The 23,554-nt window shown below is 46.4% G+C and overlaps 2 protein-coding genes across 2 annotated transcripts; one reads left to right on the plus strand and one right to left on the minus strand.

Annotated features, from left to right (window-relative positions):
• Positions 1–13,966: 13,966 nt before the first annotated feature.
• LOC100825090 (cullin-1) lies at positions 13,967–19,145 on the plus strand. The gene is made up of 18 exons (XM_003565708.2): positions 13,967–14,149; positions 14,253–14,352; positions 14,909–15,094; positions 15,199–15,246; positions 15,345–15,548; positions 15,628–15,705; positions 15,847–15,936; positions 16,016–16,096; positions 16,168–16,227; positions 16,897–16,932; positions 17,020–17,106; positions 17,195–17,344; positions 17,417–17,472; positions 17,572–17,854; positions 18,203–18,346; positions 18,414–18,632; positions 18,740–18,907; positions 19,005–19,145. The coding sequence occupies exons 1-18, from the start codon at positions 14,019–14,021 to the stop codon at positions 19,104–19,106; spliced, it is 2,223 nt and encodes a 740-aa protein (XP_003565756.1). The 5' UTR covers positions 13,967–14,018; the 3' UTR covers positions 19,107–19,145.
• A 182-nt stretch (positions 19,146–19,327) lies between these two features.
• LOC100825397 (probable potassium transporter 3) lies at positions 19,328–23,094 on the minus strand. Its single transcript, XM_010232578.3, has 6 exons — positions 22,967–23,094; positions 21,675–22,224; positions 21,297–21,557; positions 21,169–21,221; positions 20,893–21,010; positions 19,328–20,806 (listed from the first exon to the last, which is right to left on the minus strand). Exons 1-6 carry the CDS (start codon positions 23,051–23,053, stop codon positions 19,446–19,448), a joined length of 2,430 nt encoding a protein of 809 aa, XP_010230880.1. The 5' UTR covers positions 23,054–23,094; the 3' UTR covers positions 19,328–19,445.
• Positions 23,095–23,554: the final 460 nt, after the last annotated feature.

The raw sequence follows: 23,554 nt of genomic DNA on the forward strand, positions 1-23,554 counted from the left end.
TTTTGACTAAATTTATACAAAAAGTTATTAAATATTTATAATATCAAATAAGTATATGGTTTGATAGAATTTTCTATAAATTTGGTCTGATTTTTTTTTGACTCATGACAAGGTTAGAACATCTCTATCTGTACTACTCCATCCCACATTAAGTGACTCATTTAATATGGGATGGAGGGAGTACTTATAAAGACAACAAAATGTTCTTCTTAACAACATCCACCCCACTAAACGAACACATAGTACTAATAGCCTCACAATCAGACTCAGTAAATACAGATTACTTGTTAAGCGTGTGCGCTTAGTGATTACATATTGATTATATGCTGAAATTTCACCCCACAAGAAAATCTTTCAGCCCCCAAACCGTTTTTTTTTCTTTCTTTTCTCCTCACCCAGCCATCCTCGAACGCGGCCTCCTCCTCCTCCTGGATCCCTTCCCCTGCGGCGACCGCCGCCTCCACCCCCCGCGGCTCGCCTCTGCCTCTGCCCCCGCCTCGCCCGCCCCCACGCCCCCAACTCCTTCCCTTTCCCTGCGATCGTCGCCGCCGCCTCCTCCCCCCCCCCCCCACGGCCCGCCTTTGCCCCGCCTCGCCCGCTCGCCAACCGTCGCCACCGATCTCCACCTGCGATCCGCCATCGATCCCCCCACGCAACCACCCACTGCCGCCGCCGAATCCCCCGCACGAGACCAGGCGAGCCGGTCGCGATCCCGCCGCCACTCGCGGCATCCTCCCGGGAGGCATGCGGCCGGGCGCTCCACTCGACACCCGCAACACCGCGATCCCCGGTCCTCCGTTCCATCTCATGGTTCAATCCAAGGCTTGCTGGTATCATGCAATACATGACTCATTTTGTTTCAAAAGATTCAAGTATGCATGCTTCATTTTTTTACTAATTTAATCTACTACTTGCTGGTATCATGCAACACATGACTTGAGCTTTTGTGAGTTCTTTTGGCAACATGCTAAATTTCAATTTTTTGACCCTGCTTTTGCTACTAGAATATCAGTCTAGAAATAATCAATGCACTGTTTCTAGCTTGGAAATGTTCAGGTTTGATGAGAAAGATATGTCTCACTTGAAGTATGTTGTTGTTCTTAAAGAAGCTTTTTATTGTTTTTATCTCAGAAAAAAAAATCTTGATAAGATTTGCAGCGAAAAAAAATGATCAATAATGTTGCAGATAGTTCAACAAGATTCGGCCTGATCTTGCCGTGTTCTAATAAAGGTGGAGTTCTTGCTTTTGGTGTCAATTTCAGTTATTCTCTGCATTTGAAAGTGCATTCAAGACATTATCTCATCTCACAGAACACAATGAAAACCATGGATGTTATGCTTGTTGTTTTCAGTACTTGCATTTATAATTGGATACTTTTGGGTTGAGTTTATACGAGTATATTGTTATTATTATTGTTTTGTCAAAGGAAATAAAATTCGAATGAGATGTTTATACTCCCTCCGTCCCATATTAAATGACTCAAATTTGTTCAAATATGGATGTATGTATGTCTAGATAAATCTATATGAGGTGTATTGTGGAACAGAGGGAGTAGTAAATTAGAAGGATTAGAAATGTGTGATGTTAGAGCATGTACAATGCAAGATGCTTAGACGTATGATTACGAAAATAAATCAAGCACTTTCTTAAGCACACGTGCTTATTTGTATAGAAGGTGCCTAGTGAGGCATCTTGCCAGTATAAATAAACACCGATGCTTATAAAACCGATTAATTTTTCTACGCACTCATCTAACCATCTTGCATTGAACATGATGATCTTATGATAACATGGATAGTTACCATCTCACCCTTTTTGTTCATTTATTACCATGTCATGTCCCAAAATGCCTAGTTGACGTTGCATGAGCATGCAAGTTATTCCTTCCTTTCCACAATTCTTGTCCAAATATTATATGTATCTAGACGTTTTTTAGGATAGATACATCCATTTTTGAGCAAATTTGAGACAAGAATTATAAAATGGAGGGAGTGCTACTTAGTAGTCTCTGCTATATTAGTATAACACAAAGTCACTCTAGCTCTATTGTTTGTGCGAGAGATTAATACAATATTACAGAAAAAGAAGCATAATTTGAAGCATCTGAAATTTACACTGGACTATCAATAACGGGCAACCACCTATGGCATTTACATCAAGAATCCAAAATAGATCTATCGGCAAGGAGCAATCATCGGAATACATCACCAATATCAACTTTCAGTAGTTCCAGGAAGATTTTCATAAGGCTGGATCAAAACCCAAACCAAAACTCAGCAGAAAATTAAGAACAAGATAAAGGAACCCCATCTTTCTCTCTCGGGCGAAGAAAACACTGAACTGAGCTTAAGTCAGGTGGTTTGGTTTCTTGTGGTGGAACCAGTCCACCCAGGTTTAAGTCCTAAACTTGACATGGGTATCACATTTTTCTAGATTATTTCAAGATTAACATGCGTTATTCTTTCAGTAGTAGATGACGTACCTATCAACAGCGAGACGTCTGCGGTGACCTCATCAATCTTTCAAGATCTGTCGGCCCAGTCTTTCGGAGGTGCTCATAGGAATAGAGTGTGCGTGTGTGCCTTCATAAGGATGAGTGTTCGCGTGTCTTGTGAGTGTCTGCGTTTGTACTGTGTTTCTAAAAAAAAAATCTGAGAGAACTGAAGTTCACGGCGCAGTCAATCGCTCTCGCAGCAGGGGAATCGGCCTTGGCGGCGGGGCGGGGCTTGGATGACGGCGACGCGAGCAGCGTCGCAGGGCAACGCGGGGCAGCGGGCGGCGACGCGGGGTATGGACGCGTTTGGGCTTCGACGGTGGCGACGGCAGCGCAGAGCAGCGACAGTTTAAACTTTAAAGTTGTGAGACGTGAGATGAGGTTAAGGGATCGTTTGTTTAGATTGTTATTATCGATATCGATCTGAAAGCTTTGTTCACAGTTCGGTTCGCTCGCCAGCCCTAGTTAACATAAATACTGGATTTGTAAGAAATAAAATAATGAGACATGATTTTTTATGACCCACCCTACTGCTTTCCATATCATGGCCATTCGTTGATTCTGCCCGAGCCGTTGGATCTTGGCTGCTGACAGGCGTACGACGTGACAAAAATATCATCAAACGTCGTTTTCCACTACTGTTAGATGCATGCGGCCAACAACTGTTTATTCGTAAGATACAACAGTAACAAACTATTCACACAATTCTTTGATGGCATCCGATGCTTAGGGTGTGTTTGGTGGCCCGGGGGACCCAGATTCACTCTTCCATTTGAGATATGATGACCTCATACAAACTGGCCTGAGATTTTTTATGATGTTTGATAGCCCGTATGTGTTGAGAGAAGTTGGACTAATACTTTGTTTGGTAGCATGATGGGTTGAGATTGGAGCAGTCCAAAACATTTACACAAAGGTCCCTAAACAAAAACAAAAAAGCAATCAGGTCCAAGCTTCAGCCATGGGGAGGGGAGGGGGCGACGGCGGCCGGAGGCCAGGAGGGTGGTGGTGGGCGGCGTCCAGGGGAGGGGGCGGCGGTGGGCGGCGAGCTTTGCTGGGGAAGGAGAGATGTGGGGATCGGATTTGGGAACGAACCAGGAGGAGAGGAAGAGCATGAGGGCGCAGCCGCGGTGCCGCTGGGGCGGAGAGCGGCGCCGCCGCAGAAGCAGCGGCTGGCGCCGGCGGCGGCCCACGAGCAGCAGGACCAGCGTGGCGTCGTCCGGCCACGTGGCCAGCGGCGTCCCGGGGCGGCCAGGGGAGGGGGCGACGACGGCCAGGAGGGGCAACGAGTTCTCGTTCGGGAGCAAATGAGGGACACGGGAGAAAGTATGGGGGTGAAAATGGTGGGCCCCCGAGATCGATTGCGGGATGGACTCAGCTTGGCGGGGTTGTGAAGCTCGATTTGAGCTTCACAACCGGGCCAGGCTGAGGGGCATTTTTCGTATGAGGTGGGCTAAACTCTACACGTCCTATCCGAGCTAACAAACACAAACTGAGTTGGAAAAGTGGGATGAGAAGAGATTTTCTGGATGGATTCGGGCCACCAAACACACCCTTAATTAATAGTCAAAGGAAAACGAGATCGGATCCAATTTCCACCTCAATAAGAGTGCACCGCTTTCACTTTCCAAACAGATCGAAAAAACAAGGGTGGGAGATTATAAAATATATTTGGGATAAGTACGATGCCGTATATTATATAGGAAGGAATCTGGATCTAACATTCTGAGAAATGAGAGCACCAAGAACTGATCACAAATGCCAAATATTATATAGGAAGAGATCTGGATCCATCATCTCTCAAGAATATGTGTTTTCTCTCTCTATATATATCCATTCTCTTTCAAAAATATGTGTTTTCTCTCTATGTATATATATTCATCATCTCTCAAAAACATGTGTTTTTATCTCTCTTTATATATCCATTCTCTCTCACGAATATGTGTTTTTTCTCTCTCTCTCTATTTGCTTTCGTTTTCTCTCTCTCTATATATATGCATCCTCTCTAAAGAATATGTGTTCACTATATATAAATATATTCATTATCTTTTAAGAATATGTGTTTTCTCGCTCTACTCGATTTTGTTTTGCTCTACATATATCCATATTCTCTCTAAATATTCGAAATATATCTAAAGTTTCTACACAGGAAAATGGATCACTGACAGCTGTAGAAAAAATGACCTAGTCGGCTTTGCAATAAATCAATCGCTGTTCGAGTATGTTACCTATAAAGTAGGCGCCTGTTCCCACACTAGGTCCATATTGCAATACTGCACATCAGTTAGTGCCCCCGTTAACCTCCCCATCGACCCATTTGTCCGATGCCAGCTAATGGACGGACAGAGATAGGAGGAGCACTCCATTCGAGAGCAAATGAAGCTTTCCAAATAACAAGCAACAATACTGTACATCACATCACAGTAAACTCTTTAATAACGGCTCCGGTATGTACCGGGCCATTTTTAGCCGTCGGACGCGCCTTGAGATCCATGCACAAATGATATCATGTGAGAACTGACGGTTGGCGCGATATCAAAGCGCGATCCAACGGCCAAAAAGCAACATGTATATACCGGAACCGGTACGAACGCCGCTTTCATCACATTACACGTTCGGGTAAAGAGAATCATACAATCAAATTACACGTTCGGGTAAAGAGAATCATACAATCAAAGCATACATACAAATCGCACATCCGTGCGCTTTTCCATGCGCTAGGGAGAATGGAGGAGGGAGGGAGGGAAGGGGCGGAGCCGCGGAGAATGGAGGAAGGAGGGCGGCCGGGAAGGGGCGGGGCGCGGCCGGAGGACGGCTGGTCGCACTCGCTACTAGAGAAGCTGCCAGTGCCAGCTGACGTGGCCGCCCGGCTGCTCCTGGCGCATTGGTGACGCCTCAACCGAGGGAATTACGATGTGGGAGAGCCGGAGAGGGATCGATTGGAGCCAATAGGGATAGGAGACGAGGCCACGACATAGAGGGATCGATTGGTACGCAATCGAGTCCTCCAGCTCCCTGTGACTCGTTCGATCTAGCTTCAGGGGCCACTCCAGCATCTCTAGCGAAGCAGAAAACGTTCGGTGTAGCCCCACGGTTCAGCTGGGCCGGATGTCCGTTTTCACCAGGCCGAAAGCCCATTTTTATTTTATTTTATTCCCATCTTCTTCCCCAATCGATTCCTTTCACGGTCTCACCCCCCATCGATTGACTCGCTGTGAGAGGACAGAGGAGGGAACGAGACGCGAAGGAAGGGGAAGGAGGAACCGCTAGAAGGAGGGAGAGAGGCAGAGCCCCTGTGCCTCCGCTGGCGTTCTCGGTACCGAACTGGGGTGGGGGGAACGGGCACGGCTCAGGTCGGGGACGAGGCAGGAGCTGACGCCGGAGAAGAGTACAGAGGAGGCCAGAGCTGACGTCAGGGAAGAGTACAGAGGAGGCCAGAGCGACGGCTGGGATGGCCCTCCCGCAGGTTCTTGCACGGGAGTGGATCGGGAGATGTGCTCGCGTTGAACGTGGACGAGGGAGAAAGAAAAAGAACAGCCAAAACGTTTTCACTTGGTGGTGGCAGATTACCGTAAATAGAAGCCGCTCCATGTTTTGCTGCTCCACAAATTCCCACAACCGGTGCTCCGGGTTTTGTACAGCAGATTTGCATAGCTTCTTGGATTTAACTTCTTGGAGCTGAGATGTTCGGCGTTGCTTCGCCGTGGACTTTTCAGAAGCTGGAAGTTGGAGAGTTTCCGAACACGCCCTAGTCGGTATTCGCTTCAGTAGACTGAAAGATGGGCCGCCAACTGCTGATGGCTTAAATGGGCTCGACCGGCGATAAGATTTCTTAAGATTGTTAACGGTAACGATCTGAGGAAGGTGTTTGGTTCGGTAATTAACTAATCATGCTTCTATCGAACAGAGTTTTGCGGGTGCTCGTTAAGCTTATCTGAGCGTGCTGGCGATGATCGTTAACGTCCAGCCCTAGGCCTAGACTATCAGCCTCAATCGGTGATATAGTTTGTCATGTACTCCCTCTTCCCAACTTTGATGAGATACTGATGTATGTAGACACGTTGTAGTGTGTAGGTGCACTTGTATTTAGATAAAGTTGTAGCACTTAATATCGGACAAAAAGAGTAGTTAGTAAGTCTGATTATGAGAGTATTAGCAATCTGTGTACATTTAATGGGTTGGATGTTGATAAGAGAAATTGGTGCATTTATAACTACTACCAGAGTGTCCGTGCGTTGATACGGAACAATCTATAAGTGTTCTTTAAGCTAAGTATGACGATGCTTTGGGATTCGTGCAAAAAATATCCAGAGAGCACGGAAGCACTCGCCATATATATATCGGGAGGATTACATGAGAGTTACAGATCGTTACTGATTGATGATTCGGTAGTTTAAACAACTACTACTATCAATATCTACTGAAGTTTCAACATACCTGTAAGCTGGACTCCATGTCTCACGTATCTTTTTTTTACTGGCATATCTTATCATTATTTACAGATATTAATTTCACTGCTTAAAATTATTCCATAGATTTTATGCGATCCGGCCAGGTGATGGAAGATCAGTTTCGGCTTCAAATTATATGCATGACTGGTATAGATTTTAACTTTTCAATTGGTTCAGCTCAACACACCGTTCTGGCATTCTCCCTCCTGTATTCTCCCCGTTACCCAATTTACCCATACCCGTGGCTTACCTGAAACTCCATGGCTCCCGCTGGCCGTTGGTTCCTCCTCAAGTGGCCGCCTCCTCCTCCTCCAGCGGATTCCACCACCGCCACCTCCTTTCCCACAGACCCGCCGTCGCCGCCTCCTGCTGTGGCCCACGGTGCCGCCGCCTTCTGCACTGGTCGCTGCCGCAAACTGCTGCTCTTTCCATGGACGCCGTCGTTACCACTGACTCCTCTTCTAGTAACGTTTGGTTTTGAGACGCATTGGTATTTTTTGGCAGGCTAGCTAGCAACGGCCTGATCGTCGTGCTCGGGACGCGAGACTGGAGGAGGCGGACTGGGGCGTAACGAGAGGGGCACCAGAAGGAGGGCCGCAGGAGGGAGCGCCGCTGCAGTGGGAAGGGGTGGGATGGGGATGTCACGGTGTAGAGAAGTCACCGGCGCTGTGCCGCGGGGACCGGGAAGCTCGTCCACGTCGCCACGTGGGGAGGGATCCATGGGCATGTCGCGTTGCAGGAAACTGAGGAAAGTCGCCAGCGCTGTGCCGCGGGGAGCTTGTCCGCGCCGCCGCGTGGGGAGGGATGGGCATGTCACGTTGCAGGGAGCCAGGGACGTCGCTGGCGCTATTCCACGGGGAGCTCGTGAGCACGACTGGGAGAGATGCTGCCGCGGGGGTGCCGCGGACGGCTCGGATGCGGGAGGCCTTCTTTTTGCAGGGACTGAGAACATCTAAGCGAAACGTTTTTTTTTCTCGTGCGGGAGTGGCATATCCATCGTAATTTTGGTGAAAAGACCTACCGCGACGTTCGTACCATCACCACAAACTCCAATTTAATATATTGTTATAGATATACTCACCGGTAGAGATAGAGGTGTTAGACTTTTTTCCATGTGAATATAATGATTAGCGTTTCAATAAGATAAAATATATTTTGGTCTTTCAATTGGCAGCAAAGTTCAAAAATGGTCTCTGAACTCAAAATTGTATATATTAGTTTCTTTTCCGGTTTTGGACGGTTTTGACTCCACGTGATGCAATTTTTCCCCTAAATATACTCACTTGCACAGATAGAGGTGTTAGATTTTTTTTTCTTTTGTAAATATAATGACTTGCGTTGTAATAAGATAAAATATATTTTGGCCTTTCAATTGGCAGCAAAGTTCAGAAATGGTCTCTGAACTCAAAATTGTATACATTAGTCCCTCCTCCGGTTTTGGTTGTCTGGTTTTGACTCCAAGTGATGCATTTTTTCCTAAAATAATTCCACGTTAGATGCCATAATGTATAGTCGAGAGACAAATGTATACAATTTAGAGTTCAGGAACCATTTGTGGGAGGAACCTAATGACATCGTGGCATTCAAGGGGAAATTTGAGATCAAATCCCACAAGGTGGAGTCAAATCTGTTCAAAATCTAGGAAAAGGACTGAACGTATCTAATTTATCCGATTGAGAGGCCGAATATATAAGATTTCAAGTTGAAGGACAATTTGTAGACGTTGCTTCCAATTGGGAACAAAAATTTATTCTTCTTTTTCAATACTTCCTCCAATCAATATTAGTTGTCTCAAATTTGCCCAAATATGAATGTATTTATGTCTAAAAGACGTCTAGATACATGTAATATTTCGACAATTAATATGAATCGGAGGGAGTAATAATTTTGTAGCTGTGTGAAATAATGGATCGAGAGACGATGATAAGTCATTTTTGAAAAGAAGCAAGAAGAATTCACATTCCTTAAAAAGAAAACCTAAAAAAAAACCTCGTCCTTTTTTTTATGCGATCCAATCTATCTTACGCCCGTGCCCACGGCCCACGGTTGTTGTCTGGTGCGGCGCGCGTCGAGATTCGCGTGCGGCGATCTGACGGATGCAGCACGCGCGGACTAGCTCTCTCATATATCCTCGATATTTCTCGTGCCCCCTCTCTTCTCCTACAGCAGGGCCATCTCGTCCTCTCGACCCCCGCAACGCCGTTGGCCGCCTTCGCCGCTAGCAGTCTCCAGCCCACAAATCTCCTGCGCCGGCGCTGGCGCCGCACTTGAGGGGAGTTGCGCTGTCTGGATCTGCCGCTCGGTGGTGGCGGAGAACCGGAGAAGGCGCGGAGGGGCAGCAGCCGGCGCGACGGTGGCGGAGCAGGTCGAGGCGCCGGTAGAAAAGGCGCTGCAGCGGAGCAGAGATAGGTCGCCGAGATGGCATAGCAGGCGCGGCGGAGCAGCAGCAGGTTGCTGCGGCAGGATGTGGAGGAGGAGTGGGTGAGGGGGAGCACGCGGGAGGCTGCCGGTGCCATGGTCGCACTAGACATAGCTAGCACCTCAATTGTCTAATTCAATTTCTCGATTGATCTAACACGAAAACAGCCGCTGCTCTCAGTGGAACGTAGCAAGGGCCAAGGGGACTGAACAAGGGGAAGAAGAATGAAGATTGCTAATTTTCTGCTCCCTCCGACGTATCGAGTCACTTTCTATTACGTATACATACATACATACATACATACATATATATATATATATATATATATATATATATATATTTATATCTAGATGCATAGATCATTCATATTTGGACAAATTTGAGTCAGTTAATTTGAGAGGGAGAGAATATATGTTCGCTTGGTGCATCTCTTGCTCAGTGCGCATGACAAAGATAAATCAGGAAAAGCTCCTGCGGTAGGGGTGGCGCCGGACTCAGACCAGGTAGAGAGCATGCTGGATGGGTTGGAAAGCGCTGACCGGAAGACGACTAGCACCAGCGCCTCCATCATTCATATTTGGACAAATTTGAGTCAGTTAATTTGAGACGGAGAGAATATATGTTCGCTTGGTGTATCTCTTGCTCAGTGCGCATGACAATGATAAATCAGGAAAAGCTCCTGCGGTAGGGGTGGCGCCGGACTCAGACCAGGTAGAGAGCATGCTGGATGGGTTGGAAAGCGCTGACCGGAAGACGACTAGCACCAGCGCCTCCTCGACATCGGCGTTGGCATTTGACGTGGTTATGATTAAGCATGTACTCGATTCAAGTATACCTGGTACAGCCCAGTTGAGGGCCCACAAGGAAGCCTACCTCGACTTCAGAAGTCTACATGCTAAATCTTGTGACTCAAGACAAGAAAGGTTAATTAGAGTATATTTCCTCATTGTAACCGACTTGGACTCTACCTAAGACTCAAGTTCCTGCATATATAAAAGATCAGGAGGGGGAGCCAAGAGGACACCCCCAACTTACACACAAGTCGCCTAGACGCACTCGACGACTCGATGCCTCTAGACTCTGCGGCACCCCATTGTAATCGACCCATCAATACAGATCCGACAAGCAGGACGTAGGGGTATTACCTCATCGAGGGCTCTGAACCTGAGTAAATCGTGTCCCTTGTATCCTTGTTAGCCGACGAGCTCGCCAACACACACTCATCTTTCCTTGATACAAGTCCATCAATATGGACATTGTCGAAGTTACATCTTCGTCAGCGTTCTGTCGCTACCACACACGAACCACGACTAACTGTGCAGTAGCATTAGCGAAAAAGTCCTGTAGCTCAATGGAGCCACTGCACCGTGTTCAGCCACCATCCTATCCCCACGAGGAGATCCGCGCTAGCATTAGGAGTTGTAGCCGGGATAGGAGGAGAAGGAGTCGCCCTTGCTTTCCACACGTGTCGGATGTGTCGTCTCCTTCGGGATAAGATGAGATGGACGTGTTTTGTGCTTTGGATGTAACGAGTCTTCGTCTTATGAAATTCACATATTTTCTCAAGTTGTTGCTCATGTCGACCGAATTACACATAAATGAAAGTAAATTAGTGAGCTCGGCTTGATTTGACTATGATTGTCATAATTACCCGGGTAAGTAGACGTGGATAATTTGGTAAGTAGGCACAAATAATTCGATAAATAGATACAAATAAACCGGTAACCATGATACTTGGTGCCTTTTTTAGACAGTAGTAAGTAGATGTAGATAACATGATGAGTAAGTACAAATAATATGGCAAGTAGACACAAATAGCCCAGTGAAAGATCGGTATGGTCGACTAGAAGGGGGGAGGGTGAATAGGCGACTAACAAATTTTACGTTTGGTTTTTCTTTTCTTGAAAGATACAAAGCACTTAATCCTAGGGTTTACTAGATTCTCTAAAGTGAATGCAACCCTAGTATGAAATGCAATAGCCGAAGTAACAATAGATAGCAAGAATGTAAAGGGCAAGATGATACCACACGCGGAGACGAAGATTTCACCGAAGTTCCACCTATTGGGATCGGTGTATGTCTCTGTTTGGAGGAGTGCTCTATCACAAAGGTAGAGACGCCACAAAGGATCACTCTATTCTCCAACTCACCACACCACAAAGGTGGGATGAGCTCTCACAACACCACAAAGGTGGGTGAGTTCCACTCCACTGGTGGCTTCCTTGAGGGTGAAGTCCAAACCCTTACAAACTTGACCGGGGCTAGCTTCACAACTCAATTGGAGGTTCCCAATCCAATCCTCGAGCTCCTCAACACCAAGGGAGAGCTCAAAGGCGACCGCTTCCGTGTAGAGTTCCCAACAATCCAAGAGAATGAAATCCACAAAGCAAACAAGGGGAATCAACTTTTTGACTTGGTGAAACCCTAGATCTCGATCTTCTCCTCCAAATCTCAAAGTATTGGCTTGGGGGATCAACTATGGAGGGAGATCGAGAGAAATTAAGTTCCTGTGTTCTTGACGAGAGAGAGTAGCTGTACTTGGCTAAAGCTCGGGCAAAAGACCCGTTGGGGATGAAGGGGTATTTATATGGGTCCCCAAAATCGAACGGTTATGCGCAGTGTAGAGTCAGGCCGGAACTTCTGGTCATCCACTGTTACTTCCGCATATTCCCGGAAGTTCCGCTGAATAACCAGAACTTCCGCATTTTTCTCGGAATCACCCGAGAGCAACTGGAAGTTCTGGCCGGAACTTCCGCCACCTGTACTGCATCAGTTCAAAAATAGGTTTGATTTTGGTCCTTCTCTCTCACTCTTTTGGGGTAGGCTTTTTAGTGGGTGCAATTTAGTGTAAATGTGTATGTGAAATTGATTCACCCATTACCTTCTCTTATGGATCCCCTCTTAATAGTACGGATGTCCTATGAGTCAAATCAAATTGAAAAAGCCGCTAACACTGCTATGCTTCTTAGCTTCTTGAGGGTCCACACCATCGTCTTGTGCCAATTTCTTTATAAAATCTGAAATACTTGACACACGATTAGATACACAACATATTATCATCACCACCAAAACCACTTAGGAGAGAAATGCCCTTTCACCTAGTAACCATGATACTTGTATTTTGTATAGGTCCTGGTAAATAGGCGTAGATAATTTGGTAAGTGGCCACAAATAATCTGGTAATTAGATATAAATAACCCGGTAACCATGAGACTTGGTAAATTGGCGTAGATAATCTGCTAAGTGGGCACAAATAATCCGGTAATTAGATATAAATAACCTAATAACCATGAGATTTGTACTTTTTATAGGTGCTAGTAAATAGACGTAAATAACCTATGGTAAATATGCATAAATAATTCGGTAGTTACACATAAATAATCTGATAAACACGAGACCTGTACTTTTTAATAATCCTAATAAGTAGTCTTAGATAACCTGATAAACACACATAAATAATCTGGTAGGCACACACAAATAATTTGGTAATCATGAGATTTGCATTCACAGGTCCTAACAAGTAGTGTGTAACATGATAAGTACGCATGAATAATCTGATAACTAGACATAAATAACCTGATAACCATGAGACTTGTATTTTTATAGCCCATATCCCTCGTATTATGTTGGGCAAAACTGTGTCAGCTGTGGTAGCACCACCATTGTTCTTACAAATGTCGAATGAGACCTTTGCGGTTTGTCGTTCTAACGTGAAAGAGCACCTCACGCTCGATCTGGCCGGAAACGGTGATCTAGATGTACTGGCAGTACTAGTTGGGCTCCTCACCATCGTCGTGGGACTGAACGTCGAGGAGGCAAACTGCTATGCAGTCCTAAAAAATGTTCACCTGGAGTAATAATATAAGGCCGGGACGCCTAATGCGTTGGGTTGTGTCGGTCACCAATTGCAGCGCGTATAAGGCTTGACGAAGGCCAGACTGCTGGTCATGGTTATTCCATCCGTCCCATATTAAGTGACTCAAATTTGTTCAAATGTGAATGCATCTACATCTAAAAAACGTTTAGATACATGATATTTCGTTACTTAGGGCCAGTTTTTTCGGCTTCCTCGACCGGTTTCTCCGAGAAGCTGCCTTCCCTAACTTCCTTTGCAATGTGCTGACCGGCCTGGGGTAACTTGTGTTTGTAATTAGTACTCCTTCCGTCCCGCAAAAATTGGCACGGTTTTGAAATAGAACTAGTTCAAAATCGTGCCAATCTTTATGGGATGAAGGGAGTATGAAGTTATCCTCGGATGAATGGACGTGTGTTAGTGTACTGGCCGGCCTAGGCGTAACTTCTGTTCATTTACAATGTACGTGGACTTTGCAGACCCAAAAAAACAGAAGTATTTCGCGGTCAGAAGCGCGAAGTGAAAAGCCCAGCTCAGGCCCAACGTGGAAGGAGGAGGTCGCCTCGCGCTCGCACGAGGGCGCCGCACGCTAGCGCTAAAATGCGGCGTGGCTGGATAGTCCGGTCGTTTTTTTTTTTACCAAGACCTCGTCGAACCGACTTTGCACTTCTAAATGGCCCATTGCGCTATTCCCAACCCGAATCGTTCCTTATTTATTCCGCCGTCCCCGCACGGTCCAGGAGAAATCGAAGCGAGCCGCCTCAAACCCCAAAACCCTTCCCATCCCCCGTTCCTGCGCCATGGCGCAGATTCCGATAGAGCTCGAGGTTGGGTGGCGGTCCATGGTGGCCGGCATCTCCAAGCTCAAGAGCATCCTTGGCGGTGACGGAGGCGTGTGCTTCAGCTCCAAGGAGTACATCGATCTCTACACGTACGCGCCTGGTTAATACGTACTTCTCTGCGTTATTTGTTGATTTGGGATGCTTGGTCGGGTTCCCGATCTGATCTGATGTCCGTAAATCGCATTGTGGCAGGACGATATTCAACATGTGCACGCAGAAACCACCGAACGACTACTCGAAGCAGCTCTACGAGCGCTACAAGGAGGCCCTGGACGATTACATAAAATCTGTGGTACTTACCGTCCTTAATTTTCCTTTGTTTGCGATCGATGGCACTCTACGAACCTGAAAGTAGGTTCGATTGGATATGATGAGTTGTGGGCAATTTATTTCCTCTTGTGAGTTGTGAGCGTTTGGACTGAATATTTATCCTGGGGTACAATTTGCTTATGCTGATCCTGTATTGGTAAATTATTTGTTCCCGACCTGAACGGTGTGTGATTAGTTGTTGTTTTTGGTTGCACCTTGTGATTGGTGATAATATATATCCGCCATTGCCTTTTCACATGCTTGATCTATATACGCAAATAAGATTTCTCATGTAGCTGTCTGTTACGTGATGTGTTATCTGTCCTCGTAGATGCAACCCACATGTGCTGTTTACTCTCTACGAGAGCAACCTTTATAGATTATGAGATTGCTCTGCAATGGGACGTTGATTGCTCTGCAGTGTGTTTTCTTGGCTACAAATCTATGATAGGTTGCCATTCTGTGTTTAACAGCATTTGGCCATACTGCTTAATTTTTGTTGTTGTGTTTAGTGCTTAATTTCTCTTGTGATCATGTAGGTCGTACCCTCGTTGAAGGGCAAGCACGGTGAATTTCTACTGAGGGAATTGGTTGGGAGGTGGAAGAACCACAAGGTGATGGTCAGGTGGTTGAGCAGGTTCTTTCACTACCTCGACCGATACTACGTTTCACGGAAGTTGCTTCTGCCGCTGAATGAACTCGGCCAGAGTTGCTTCCACGATCTTGTAAGTTTCTGTGTTATTGAGTGATATTTTTTACCTAACTCTCAGCTCAGAAGTTTTTGCCTGCGCAAGATTTGAACATGTATTGGTGTTTTTGCCATTCATAGGTTTTCAAAGAGCTAAAAACTACATTGACTCTGACTTTGATTGACATGGTAAACCATGCCCTCTTTTATTTGTTTTCCTTCTTCCTGATCATTTTACATAGATAACATGACATTCATTTTCTGGTCCTGGAATTGCCTTTTAATAGATTGATGCTGAGAGGGAGGGTCAGCTTATAGACCGTGCTCTTGTCAAGGATGTCATTGATATCTATGTCGAGATTGGATGGGGTAGCTTAGGTCTTTATGAGGGTGATTTTGAACAGGATTTTCTCAATAGTACTACAGATTACTATTCAAAGAAGGCACAAGCCTGGATTGTGGAGGATTCTTGCCCTGAATACCTGCTCAAGGTTTCTGCATGACTTAATTTTTTATTGCAACCAAGCCTAAGGATATCTTCTGACTGGTTCTCTGCTACAATATATATAGGCTGAGGAATGTTTACAAAAAGAGAAAGAGCGAGTAGGACATTACTTGCATTCCAAAACTGAAACAAAATTGCTAGAGGTTTGTATCAGCTATATATATGTTTTTTCTTTTACTTATTTACTATCGCATGTTTGGTATGTGTAGCTAGTTTTCCATGTTGTCTGTGCAGGATTACTTGTGAGCTACTCAAATTTACCGGTTTAACCTCAATGTTTACAGGATTCTTTATTAGAGCTGATAAGTAGGCGGGCAGAACAAATTCTTAATAAGGAGAATTCTGGATGCAGAGTGTTGCTTTTAGATGGAAAGGTTTGATTGAAAGTAATTTATGCTGGTGAAACAGGTTCAATAAATTTACTGAATGTTGTTCCCGTCTTGGTTTACCTAGACCGAGGATCTATCAAGGATGTGTAGGCTCTTTTCTAGGGTGGAGGACGGGCTGTTTCAACTGTCTAAAGTATTTAAGGAGGTATGGATACCTCTTATTATTCTTAAATACTCTTAAAATAGTAAGATCTCAACATTTTTACTTCAATGTAGCATGTCAACGAGGAGGGTATGTCCCTGTTGAAAAGTGCAACTGATGCTGCCAACAGTAAGGTGATTCATCTATGTCTTCGCCCTTTTTTCTACATGCTACCATGTGATTGTATTGAATCTTGATTTAGTTTTCCCTCATGTTCAAATTTCAATGTCCTTCAGTATCTTCTAAATTTCATTTGGTTTTCTGTCAAACCAGTTTCCCATAAGTACATCTCCAACATTAGTTGGTTTGTATTGTATCTTTGCAGTTGTACTTACCCTATAGAATTAATTAATTGCATTTTTCAAGTGTAAGCTTGAGAACACTTAATACAAAATGGAACTTTGGAGATTCTGAATCTTATTGCATGCTAGTTTGTCAAGAACCATTGTGTTCTTAAAAGACTATCATTATATTAAATTTCGTTCCATAGTAAATTTTCGTAATGTGGGTGATTATATGTATTTTATTTCAAGAATTATTGAAATGGTAAATTTTTAGCTAGCTTTTCCTCTGACAGATTTTCTAGTTCATTGCTACCCAATATGTTCTTGCTAACTAACTGATTCAGCTCTTTAGCATGCTCTCTATTTTAAAATCTTTTATTCAATCTTGATATTAGTTCGAATGTGGAAAATTTATTGCTTATCTTGCATGAGTCACCTTTATTATGTAACCATTCTAGTCAGCACTTTGTGCACTAAATCTTTCTGATCATAGCAACTATTTTTACATTGTGCATACAGAATGAGAGGAAGGAAATAGTGGGTGCGCTGGATCAGGTCTGTATTTGAGATACCTTTGCTTTTACCTAGCTTTTGAAGCTTTTTTGTGCGTGCTGTTTCCCAATGGATTACTACTGATTTTAGGATTTTGTGCGGAAAGTCATCGAGCTCCACGACAAACAGCAATCATATGTTATCAACTGTTTCCAAAACAACACAGTATTCCACAAGGTTCGCTAGTTAAAAGTATTTTAAACTTCAACTCAATTACTTGCTACAACCTGACCTAATGCTCTTGTCTCACTGTATGTGGGATCAGGCTATTAAGGAGGCTTTCGAAATTATTTGCAACAAAGAAGTTGCTGGCTGCACTAGTGCTGAATCGCTTGCAACATTCTGTGACAACATCTTACGGAAAGGTGGAAGTGAAAAATTAGGTGATGAAGCTCTAGAAGAGACACTTGAAAAGGTCAGTTGCTTCGACTGTTTCCCATGAGTCGACAATATCATTTGGTTAATGCAAAACCCCAACTGTCTCCAGGTGGTGACCATTCTAACATACATCAGCGATAGGGACCTCTTTGTTGAGTTTCACAGGTTTGTGATTTTCTGTGAGCTTTAATGTACAATAACATGCCTTGACACATGATTATCTATATGGTTTTGAAGGAAATTGATCTGGGTAATTTATTGCAGAAAGAAGCTTGGAAAGAGATTACTCTTTGATAAGAGTGTCAATGATGAACATGAGAGAAGCCTTCTTTCCAAGCTAAAGCAGTACTTTGGGGGACAGTTGACTTCAAAGATGGAGGGCATGCTCGGTGATATGACAAGAGCGAGAGACCAACAGGCTAACTTTGACGAATACATGAGCCAGATCACAGAATCAAATCCTAGGGTAGACTTCAGTGTTACTGTTTTGACGGCAGGACGCTGGCCAACCTACAAGAGCTCTAATATAAATCTTCCTTCGGAGATGGTGTGTCTATTGATTTCAAGATCACTTTGTTGAAACGATGTAACAAAATTTCCTATTTCATTATCTCTTACATTCCGTCAAACTGAGATGCCAATATTGAGTAGGAAATATATTGTCAGCATTTATTATTTCATATATGTAGGCTTAACAATCCAAATTAAGTTAAGTGATAAACAATAAAATGAATCCCTATTTGAACCTGATAATATAATTGGGATGCATATGAGAAATTTCGAGACTTCCAGGTTGTGATGAGATCTGATACTATTTGCTACTATACTTATGAGGGATATTGCCTTGTTACTATCCTATGCATTGATCTAACACAATTTTCTTCCATGTCTTCAGATCAAATGTGTGGAAGCTTTCAAGAACTATTATGATTCCAAAGAGAAATGCAAAAAGCTTAGTTGGTTGTATTCTATGGGAAACTGCAACATCGTTGCAAAGTTTGACACCAAACCTATCGAGCTGATTGTTACAACATATCAGGTACGTTGCAAATCTTTGAGCAAAATCTCTTGTAATTTTTTTTCTTACCTTCCACCTGCTTGGCCAGGCTGCACTGCTGCTGCTATTCAACGGAGCTGATCGACTAAGTTACTCAGAGATCGTGACACAACTAAACCTGCCTGATGACGATGCTCTGCGCTTGCTCCATTCGCTCTCATGTGCAAAGTACAAGATTCTCAACAAAGAGCCACTTAACCGGACAATTTCTCCGAATGACATCTTTCTGTTCAACCACAAATTTACCGATAAGATGCGGAGGATAAAGGTGCATTTGTCAATCTGAAATTTCTAACTTTGTGTCTATCATTTGCTCTGGTTCTCTTTTTTTCTTTCCAAGCATGTAAACTGACAGTAAATGTGTTGTACCCACAGGTACCGCTTCCTCCAACTGACGAGAAGAAAAAGGTTGTCGAAGATGTCAACAAGGACAGAAGGTTTTCTATCGATGCAGCCATTGTGCGTATCATGAAGAGCCGCAAGGTGATGGGCCATCAGCAGCTCGTGGTGGAATGCGTGGAGCAGCTTAGTCGCATGTTCAAGGTGCTCCCTACTTCAAACTAGTTAGTCTCTTGTTTTCGAACATTGTCTATTTTGTGTGATACTTACTAGCTTTGGATGGTCAATACGTCTGCTGCAGCCTGACGTCAAACTTATCAAGAGGAGGATCGAGGATCTTATCAGCAGGGAATATTTGGAACGTGACCTGGAGACGACGAACAGCTACAGATACTTAGCTTAATTGGTGCTGACTGTTGCGTTCAGGGGCAGCATGTTTCTGTAAGTTGATATCTTCTAGACAGGCCTTGGGCAGGTCTGGTTCCTTTTGTTTAGGACAACTACAGGAAAGACAGCTACAAATCTGAGTAGCTGGGACTGGTAGCCTTGCAGTTTTCGGTTGGTTAGGTTGGTCCGTACTGTAAAGTTCCACGCATTGTTGAAAGGAAAAAAAAGTGCTCTACAAAATTCTAATCTGGCTTTTCTTGTGATGAATTCCTGCCTTGTACGTTCTTGACTGTGATGTGTTGATTATTGATGCCAAGAGCTACCTAGATGGTCTAGAAATGAAAAAGAATCGGCACTAGACGTAGTAGATCATGCCGACCTCGATGAGGCTGATGTGTGGTATGTTGAGCGCGACGGCGGGGCCCCTGCAGTTCTTCCGGAGGAAGTTGTAAGCGATGTTGATTGCGAACTTCTTGATGAAGTTGGAGCTCTTCCTGGCCTTTATGTAGGAGTGGCCCATGATGTAGGCGACGCCCGCGTGCTTTGCCTCGACGATGGCGCTGAGCTCCTCCTTGACCCTGGGGTCCATCTGGTCGCCCACCACGTCGGAGATCTCGAACCGGACGCGGCGCCGGTTGCCCAACCCCGGGGACTCGGACTCGTACAGCGACTGGAGCGTGCCATCCTCCGTGGCCGCCGTGGCCGCGCGCACCACGACGCTGTCCTCCGCCTCCGCTGGCTCCCTGACAAGGAGCCCCGTCCGTGCCAGGTCGCTGGCCCGCGTCACCACGGCCATCCGGCCCTCGCCGGCCCCCTCGCTCGCGGCTCTCGACGCCCTGTCGGCCTCCGCCGCCTCCATCTGCACGAACTCGGCGATGCGTAGCACGAGGTCGTTCTCGAAGTCGCTGTCGTCTCCCAGCACGTCCTTGTACCCGTACCGGACCACGCAGCGGTACATCCGGTAGTCCCTGGGCCCGATGCGTCCCACGAGGTGCCGCTCCTCGGTGCGGACGTGCGGGACCGGCACGGCCTTGACGCAGACGAAGACGAGCACCTGGTGGAACGCCGGGAGGTTGGTGACGAAGTGCGAGAACACGGCCGGCACCCCCGTGGCCAGCTCGCTGTAGATGAGCCCGATCCCGGGCACACGCACGATGCCCAGGCTGGGGCCCAGCGCGTGGATCCACCGCAGGGACACCTTGTTCTGCTCGTCGAACATGTGCTTGAGCCGCGTGCCGTAGTGCCACACGTACATGATGGCCACGAACGCCAGCGACAGCGCCAGCGGCAGCCACCCGCCCTGCGGCACCTTCATCACCGCCGCCGACAGGTACGCCGCCTCCACCACGCCGAACGCCAGCAGGAACAGCGTCGCCATGAGGAACCCTTGCTGCCACACGAACACGATCACCAGCGCCATGAGCAGCGTGGTCACCACCATCACCCCGGCGCACGCCATGCCGTAGGCGTTCCCGATCAGCATCGTGTCACGGAACCCGATGGTGACGGCCAGGCAGATGAACATGAGGATCCAGTTGATCTCCGGGCTGTAGATCTGCCCGTGGATGCGGCTCGACGTGTGGACGATCTTCACGCGCGGGAAGCACCCCAGCGCCGTGCACTGACGCACGATGGAGAAGGTGGCCGTGATCACCGCCTGGCTGCCCACGATCGCCGCCAGCGTCGCGATCAGCAGCACCGGCCAGAACAGCCGCCCTGCGCCAACAAATATGTATACTCAGCGTCACATCGTACTCAACCTGACAGTTATATACATATGGATGTGAGTAATTTAGGTGTACTGGGTATGGACTGGAAGAAGATGAAGTGGATGTCGCAGCCGGGAGTTTTGGACAGGAAGGCGGCCTGCCCCATGTATTGCAGTACCAGGCACGGGTAGATCAAGCACACAAAGGCCACCTGTTATGTTAGAGACAACAGATTACAATGGCTCAATGCATGGTAGTACTGTCTCCAAAAGTGTTAAACTAATAAAGCTGAATCCACCAGCCTCTTGATTAAAACAGGGAAATAGGAAATAGCTTAGTTAATTAGGAGCCATATGAGCAGATTCGTACCCTGATGGATGTCGCTGTGAAGTGGCCGAGGTCTGCAAACATAGCCTCTGTTCCTGAAATGTGCAAACAGGGATCGATTCAGATAAATATAATCCATGTGTGCAGCCCTTTATTATGCTAGCACATACCTGTCATAGAGAGGAGCACGCCTCCAAGTGAAATCCAGCCATCTACACCGGTCCTCTGGAAGAACCTGATTAGGTACATGGGAGACAGCGCGTAGAAAACCCTGGGGTTCCACACGATAATGTTGTACACGCCAAGCCCTCCCAGCAAGAGGAGCCACACGATGACGACGGGCGCGAAGAGGAAGGCGACGCGGTGCGTCCCGCAGTGCTGCAGGGCGAACAGGCCCACCAGCACGATGCACGACAGGATCACCACCTCACCTGCTTTTTTTGTTGTTGTTTTTTTTTTCCACAAATGATCATTCATTAATCGTTACAAGAGGCAAAAAAAAACCTTGTGAATTCCTACATGATGTATCGGCACACAAGAGCGCTCACCGTTTGTGAGAGCGTGCAAATGGACTTGCAGACCAGAGAAGGAGGACAGCACCGACATGGCCGGCGTGAGGACGCCGTCGCCAATGACGAGGGAGGCACCAAAGAGGACCATGAGGAGCAAGCATGTCCTGGACTTGGCATGCTTCTCGAGGAAGTGCCTGAGCGCCCTGAGGATAGGCGTGTCCTCCTGGGGCGTGTAGCCGGGGTTGTAGTAGGTAGAGAGCTCCTCGTCGGCGGCCTGCTGGTTGGGCATGAGGCTGAACTTGGCGTGGCGGACCAGCAGCGAGTAGAGCGCGAAGGTTCCCCCTTCGCCGTTGTCGTCGGCGCTGAGGACGATGAAGACGTACTTGAGGAGCGGGATGAGCGTGATGGTCCAGAAGACGAGCGAGAAGACGCCGAAGATGGTCTCCTCGTCCTCGAACCGCCGCAGCGGCCCCGCGAAGGTGCTCTTGAACACGTACAGCGGCGACGTGCTCAGGTCGCCGTACACCACGCCGCAGCTCTGGTACGCCAGCAGCAGCACGTGCTTGTAGTACGATCTCCAGTCACGCTGCATACCATCATCGTATAGTACATTCATTTCGATCCACTTTTTACATGACCATCTTCAGTCCGTGCTAATGTGCTACTGTACTGTACCAGTATATGCTCAGTCTGACTCGGTCATAGTTAAGCTATTTTTAGTCCCGTGTGTGTTACGAATAAGTGGTGGAAAGTAGTAATAGGAGTTCTACTCTACGTGGCATCTTGAGTGTGTTTGGCCACTCAGCTACCCACATCACAGGACTCGATGACGAAATAACATGATTGAGTATGCCTTAGAATATTGATCAGATGTTTAATTTGCATAAATATTGATACCCACTGGGCATAACAATGTTGGAGTACTAGCATAACAATGAAATCCAAAAGGCATGACCAACGATTCGACATGACCTCGATAATGCAACCTCATTTCTGCACGGATTTGGGAGGATCTACCAGAAAATTAAGAAAACTCGCTTGGACATGCAATTTAATGTACTCCTTCCGTGCAATAAGGAATGTCTCAACTTTGATCGAATTCGAATGCATCTATACATTAAGTAATGTCTAAATACATTCAAATTTTGACAAATTTAAGACATCTTTTATTGGACGCAGGGAGCAGTACAATCTGCTCACCACACCCACGCACACGAACGCAAGCAAGAAAATAAATTTTTTTTGCCCATTTATCGCCAGCCTGGATCGGTAATCAATTTCCGGAGATTGAAAGCCACGAAACACTCCGGAAAGGTTAGTTCACTCACCGGGTTTCCATGCGGGTCGTCGCCGGTGTACAGGTCGACGATGTTCGCCGGCGTCGAGAGGCCCCTTTCGCAGTCGATCGACTGCATTTTATTCAGAGAAGAAGGTTGGGCACAGACTCACAGCGTGCATGTCATTTCTCAGGCGTTCACGGGGGGCCCTGTGGATGGGTTCCGTGTTCTTGGAGAGAAATGTGGGGGGAGAGACAGAGACACAGACAGAGACAGAGTGCGCGCCCCGATTTCTTAGGAGGACGTTGACAGTTCCGTTCTATCGACAGCATCATGTCGGTAAGTTTAAGGGCAGCAATGAGAATTGTTGTGTGCAGTGTGCCCTGGGTGGCTGGGTTGGGTCCGATGGATGAGTGTTGCCTGCTGCCTTCTATTGCTCCTATCCGTGCTCCCAAACTGTCCAATGGCGGAGATTAAACGGCGGCCCACACCTGATCGATGACCTCCTTTCCATTCCTGTCTTCCTGAGTTAATCCAGCGTCTCTCGCATCGTTCTCATGCATGGCCGATGATTTGCGTCCGGGCGTCGTCGCCTCGTCGGCCGTGCGCATGGGTTGTCTTCGCCGTTGTTGATGTACA

This window comes from Brachypodium distachyon, chromosome 2 (assembly GCF_000005505.3).
Source record: "Brachypodium distachyon strain Bd21 chromosome 2, Brachypodium_distachyon_v3.0, whole genome shotgun sequence".
Lineage (NCBI taxonomy): Eukaryota > Viridiplantae > Streptophyta > Magnoliopsida > Poales > Poaceae > Brachypodium > Brachypodium distachyon.